We start from the raw sequence: 6,288 nt of genomic DNA, 5'->3' as shown, positions 1-6,288 counted from the left end.
GAGAACTGCCCAGCTGCTTCAAGGCAAAGCGGCTTAAGGGGGGGTGATGTCAGGGCACACCCCACCTGACCCTGCCCTGTGCTGCCCTACTCCGCTTCCCCTGCTATCACTCCCTGTTCCTCCTTTTCCCTTTTCTTTCTCTCTATTTCTGCTCCACAGTCGACTTCCCTTTTCTCTATGTATCATTACACACCTAACCCTGCTCCCCTGATCGCCACACCCGCTGTGCGCATTCCTGCCTACAGAGCAGCACACCTCCAGGATCTCCCGCAGAGATACCCAGGGAGGTGTGGCTGTGTGCAGAGATGACATGGCTCCCCCCACGTGACCCCAACCACATGTATAATAGCACCTGGGGTGGGAACAGAAGAAGCAGCCTTCTTCTCAACTTCCCACTTCAGACTAAGTGGTCGGGGATGCTCACCCCGTGACAGGACCGCTGCTATGCATAGCTGACACCTGTCCTATTGGGTCCCTCACGCCAGGACCTCACTGCTTTTGGAGCTGTCCCTGACAGTAAGGGGTTGGTGTAGGTGCCAACCCTGGTTAGCCTAGTTCCTCAGGCTGCCAACAAAAGTAACTTGTATGAAGTTATTGTTTGCAACAGTATGGGAGGAAAGGCTAAGTTGCTCTTTCCACTATTGTATGTACTTTGTATATACATGTTTATTACAAGACAATTATGTAATGGGAAATAAGGGGTGGGGTTACCACTCCTTACACTACGTCAACACTTCCCCTCAACCTGACATCTGCTCATTAGTCTAGTTCATGTACTCCATCCCTAGCATCAGGCAGAATCGATCATGCTTTACCCTAGCTAGTGACTTCATAGGAACATCAGTGTTAGAATGGGCGGAAACAGACGACTCCGGAGTGGAATCGGAGACTTAGCGTGGAGGGACCTTGGCCTCAGCGACTCAAGCGGAGCGCTGTGCCATTGCTGTTTGTCCATTTGGTCCTTAATTTCACAGTAGGTGAGCAGGAAGTCTCTTGGGGGCATTTCAGGTCGATTTCGGACTAAACCAAAACGAGTATGTACAAGCGCCGATATATATAATGGAAGGGGCAAAAGCACAAAGAGAACAAAGGGTGACCGAATCGGAACGAAGACGTCCGAACAGGAACAAAGGGTAGAGGGAGCGGAGCGGTACCGAAGGTCATGGGGCAAGACCTGTGATACGTCCGAAAGGAGGTAGAGAGGGCGAGGCCCAGAGGGGCAGGAGGATGAGGGGAAGTGGGGATGATGACTAACTGGCTAGAATAGAAAGAAGCAGTAGTCCAAATAGGGATGAAGGGAAAATGCGAGAAATACATTACAGGCGGCGAGAGCGCCGAAGGCAGTCCGCGAAGCTCGGGGGTTGCGGAGCTTACGGAGGTTACGGAGGCGGGGTTGGAAGTCCGAGGAATATTGGCAATGGTGTTTACGTAGTATGAGGTCACCAATGCAATGGACTAAGGCCGAGGTGGAGTCAAAGTCCGAGGTAGGGACTATGACGGAGGCTCGGAGTAAGGTACGAGCAGTGTCCGAGTGCGAAGTACGGAACAGCGGTGGAAGGTCGTAACTTGGCGGAAGGGTGGCGGAGGAGTAACGGAGGGAGGAGAGAGGGGACGGGTAAGGGGAGAAGGAGTGGCGGAAAGGAGAGTAGTCAGGTCCGAAGGTGAGTATCGGAGCGGACGGGGGAAGCGTAGGAGGATAACGGGAGGGTGGAGGTGTTGTGAAGGGGGAGCAGAGTAGTAGGAGGGTGGCGAGAGGGGTGGTGTTCGGTCCGAGATGAGTATCGGAGCAGACGGAGATAGGGTCGGGGAGGTAAGGAGGAGGTGTGTTGCCAGGACCGAAGGTGAGTATCGGAACGGCAGCGGTAGGTTATGACTCCGGAGGTGAAGAGGGTGGAGGTCCGGAAGTCGGGTCGGGGTCGTGGTATGCATGGATATGACAATCAGCAGCCATGTCATTGGTTCCAATGAGCTTGAGGTCAATGATGCCATCAGTGACACATTCTCTAATAAAGTGATACCAGACGTCGATATTTTTGGTTGCATTGTGATTGACAGGGTTCCGTGCGAGAAGGTCCGTGGCTTGGTTATCAATGTGCAAGGTCATGGGCTTCGTTGTTCCTTCATGAAGTTCATCGAGTAACCTTCTGAGCCATACCGCTTCTTTGGCTGCTTCCGCAGTGGCAACGTATTCTGCATGCATCAAAGATAATGCAACCATCATTTGCTGCTTTGACATCCAGGACACCACACCTCCTGAGAGGAGGAATGCATATCTGGAGACTGATTTGTGATTCAGTGTGTCATTGGCCCAATCTGCATCGGTATACCCAATCAGGTCTCCTCCCCTGGCCGTGTACATGATTCCTCGATTCGGGGTCCCCACAAGGTATCTCATGATGTGCTTGATCCCGGCAATGTGATCTTCACCAAATGTGGATGCAAATGAGGCCAATGCCCTTACAGATGTGCAGATGTCCGGTCAGGTCCCCAATGCAGTGTACATGAGTGACCTGATGGCTTCAAGGTAGGGGAATGAGGAAACTCTGGAGTGTTCTTCAGCCAATGCTGGCATGAATTGTGCTCCAGCTGGTAGTGGGGTGGTGGTGGGCGTACAGCCAGTCATTTTGTATTGAGCAAGTATATCTTTGATGTATTGCACTTGGTCAATGGATAGAGTTCCTGTGGCTATGTCTTGCTGGATGTGGATTCCAAGTATCCATGAGGCTTCTCTGTAGCTTGAGACTTTGAAGTGGGAGGCAATTGCATTCTGGATGGAAGAGAGCAGGTTCTCATCATTTCTGGCTAGAAGTTTGTCATCTACGTATACAGGAATCACAATTATTGAGGAGCCTCATTTGAACACAAAGACAGAGTGGTCAGCATGGGTCCGGTGAAAACCAAGGTGGACCAGGTAATCATGTAGTGTTGTGTACCACTCCCATCCTGCTTGCTTCAATCTGTAAAGGCCCTTCTTCAGCTTGGCTACCATGTGTTCCTTCCCCTTTTCCTCATATCCCTTCGGCTGTTGCATGTAAATATCTTCAGAGATCACCCCATTTAGGTAAGCAGATTTAATGTCCATCTGGTGAACCTTCCAGCCATGTCGAGCACAGATGGCTAGAAACACATGCAGAGAGGCAGATTTGACAACAGGGGAAAAAGCCTCGGAGTAGTCGGCCCCTTCATGCTGGCTGAAGCCTTGGGCGACAAGTCATGCTTTGAAACGTATGACTTTGCCATCTGCTCCTCACTTCTTCGTGAGCACAAAACAACAACCAATGATGTTCCGGATTGCAGAGGTCGGTTCCACTAGTTCCCATGTTCCTGCCTCCTTGATTGATGCAAGTTCTTCCATTACTGCCTTGTGCCACTGGCTGCACTCTGGTCCTGCTAGGGCTTCTCGGAGAGTCGGTGCATCAGGAAGGCCGGTGTCCTCAGGTAGGATGGGGTTGGTAAGGTGGGCTTTGTTGAGAGCAATATCCAACACGTCTTCAAGTTCAACTGTGGCAGCGATTGGTACTTCATTCAAGAGATCCTCATACACATTTGCAATTGTGTCCATTCAGTGACTGTAGGCTCCATAGGTTGATGGATCGAAGCATGGAGGGGGGTGACAATTTCTTGTTGGGCAGTCAGAGGTGGGTCGGGATGCAAGATCGGAGGGGGTTGTCATGGAGAGATCAAGTGGGTTGGCAGTTTCTGTAGGTCTTTTGCTTGCCTCCCCTTTCATGGTTTCATCCTCATCACTATCGGAGTCACTTACTGGTGATTTGAACGTCATTTGGGGATCTGCTCCCACCTCTTCCCTGAATATGGGTGCTTGGGTGATCTCAACTTTATGGGTGAGTGGGTCGTATGCTTTGTATCCTGCCATGTCTCTGGGATATCCCAAGAATTTCATAGGGTGGCCCCGCTCTCCAAGTTTCTGTGCCCCTAGGTCTTTTGGTCTATGGACGAACATGTCAGAGAACCATACTCGCATGTGGGAGATGTTGGGCTTATTTCCATGGAACCATTCGAATGGTGTCAGTGAGTCTGGGCGGTGTCATATCCCGGAATCCCGACCCCGCGTACTCCCACCACACCACACCTTCCTAACAACTTCACCATCCCCTACACCATGCCTCCCCACTCCCCAAGTCACCTTCCCTCCTGACTGTCTCAGCTCCGGTCTGGTTGCGGCACACCGAACCTTGGCCACTCCCATCCCGGAAGCTCGGTCCCGAGTTGGAACATTCGGAGACCCCGGATTTGCTCTGATATCCCGACAGACCTCCGATATCCCGAGACATGCCCTTAAACCATTCCTCCACCCATTTCATTTATTGGAGTCACCTAACATCCTTCGGATACGCAACTCCGTGTTACGGGAATGGGTTCTGGGGAACCCAACCTGAGCCGTTCTGCTCACGGACAGAGGTGGCTGCGTAGCCATTGAAGGGAGAGCTTGAGATTTGAGACCGGGTGTACTAACGGTAACTTGGCACTCCGAGGAGCGTACCGGCAGCGGGTATAATGGGGGCTCCTTGAGGGAGCCACCTAACAGTTGGCTAGCAGCAACTTGGCGCTCCAAGGAGCGTACCGGCAGCGGGTATAATGGGGACTCCTTGAGGGAGCCATCTAACAGTTGGCTAGCGGTGACTTGGCACTCATGTGAGCGTACCGGTAGTGCGGGTGGTTGGCACTCCTTGAGGGAGTAGCCCAGTGGTTGTCTATCGGTTACTTGGCACTCAAGGGAGCGTACCGGTAGCGGGATTTGTTGGGACAGACAGGTTGGTTGACCAGTGCACGGTAGTGAGTGACCGTGGGAATTTGGGCCTGCGGGTACGTGGCCAGGCATCCTGGGGCTGCCTGGGTCACTTCTCCCTCCCAAGAAGGGAGGAAGGGTTGTAGGACCCAGTAGGGTACTACAGGAAGGATAGGAATAGGAACTCAACCACCCAGTGGAGGGGTGGGAGCGGGAAGAGTGAGGTCCGGTGTCTGAGCACTCACTGGGCCGATGAGGTTTTCTCACAGATTGTAAGAATATCAATGTAGACATCGATATGGACCAATTCAGATGCTACAGAGAAGGCTTACAGTGGTGGCACAATGGTGTAGCAGTTACAATTGCGGTACAAGGTTTTGTGGGTTATGTATTAGATGAAGAAAACCTCTTTCGGCATTTGCCTTTACATGTCATATGACTAGTTTATATCTAATATAAAAGTTGTAATGGTCAAGGGAAGTCCCTTGAAATTCAACAATTCCCCCAGCCAGCACCAAAACCCAGTGGGAAAGCTTGGCATGGGGTTTGGGTAGAGAAATAGGGGAAAACAATAAGGAGGCATACCTGGTTCTACTTGCTTGTAACCATGGACCATAAGATTCTGGTCCATTCCTATAACACTCCGCTTTCGGAGCTACCCGCATCCTTCAGTGATCTCCCTCACGTTATCACTTATTAGTCACCTTCCATTTTTAGCATGACTACCTTCTTCCTACCATTCAGTCGGCCAACCCCCTTTACCCATTTGTCTTCCCCATTCATTTTCCGGCCTCCAACTCCGCCCTCCTTGGCCCGACACCTCGGTTCCCTGTTTTAAATATCGTTCGGGACCTTTCGGTACCTCTCAGTATCATTCGGTACCTTTCGGTGTTGTCCCATTTGTCATTTCGGACTTTGACTAAGTCCTCCCCATTCTCCTTTATAAATACCCATAGATTAGAACCTGTAGTCCCTCAGTTCTAATCTCGACTAAAATGCCACCCAAAGTCCCTCTGAGTGATTCCCGTTCCTGTTCTACAAGACACCTCAGACATAAGAAATACAAGGACTAACTGAGACGTAACGGAGGCACAGCGTGTCAGGGCACACCCGCCTGACCCGGTTCCACCCGGGCCCACCTGGGCCCACCTCACCCGCTCACCCGCTCACCCGCTCCCCGCTACCCATCCTTCCTCCCTCTTCCCCTTTCCTCCCTCTTCCCTCTTTCCTCCCTCTTCCCTCTTTCCTCTTTCTCCTTTATTTCACTCTCCCTTTCTGTTTATTCTTTCTATTTACACGGACCACCTTCCCTTGTATCATTGTACTGTTGACCCGTCCGGCTTGGACACCCCGGGCGACTTCCCGCTACGCCCAGCATGCGCGGACGCCCTCGGGATCCCCCGCGGGGATACCCGGATGGCTGCGGCCCTCTCCGTAGATGACGTGGCACCCGTCATGTGACCCAAGCCGCATGTACATAAATGTACCTGAAGTGGGAACTGAAGAAGTAACCTTCTTCTCACGTTTTCCACTTCAGGTAA

General features: G+C 51.8%; 1 protein-coding gene across 1 annotated transcript; it reads left to right on the top strand.

Annotated features, from left to right (window-relative positions):
- Positions 1-3,728: 3,728 nt before the first annotated feature.
- EI90DRAFT_3137357 (uncharacterized protein) lies at positions 3,729-4,397 on the top strand (the record flags this gene model as incomplete). Its single annotated transcript, XM_039064846.1, has 1 exon — positions 3,729-4,397. The coding sequence occupies one exon, from the start codon at positions 3,729-3,731 to the stop codon at positions 4,395-4,397; it is 669 nt and encodes a 222-aa protein (XP_038908038.1).
- Between the last annotated feature and the right edge of the window lie 1,891 nt (positions 4,398-6,288).

Source organism: Cantharellus anzutake (genome assembly GCF_015039405.1).
Source record: "Cantharellus anzutake strain C23 chromosome Unknown EI90scaffold_187, whole genome shotgun sequence".
Classification (NCBI taxonomy): Eukaryota; Fungi; Basidiomycota; class Agaricomycetes; order Cantharellales; family Hydnaceae; genus Cantharellus; species Cantharellus anzutake.
This window is presented reverse-complemented; position numbering and strand designations above follow the sequence as displayed.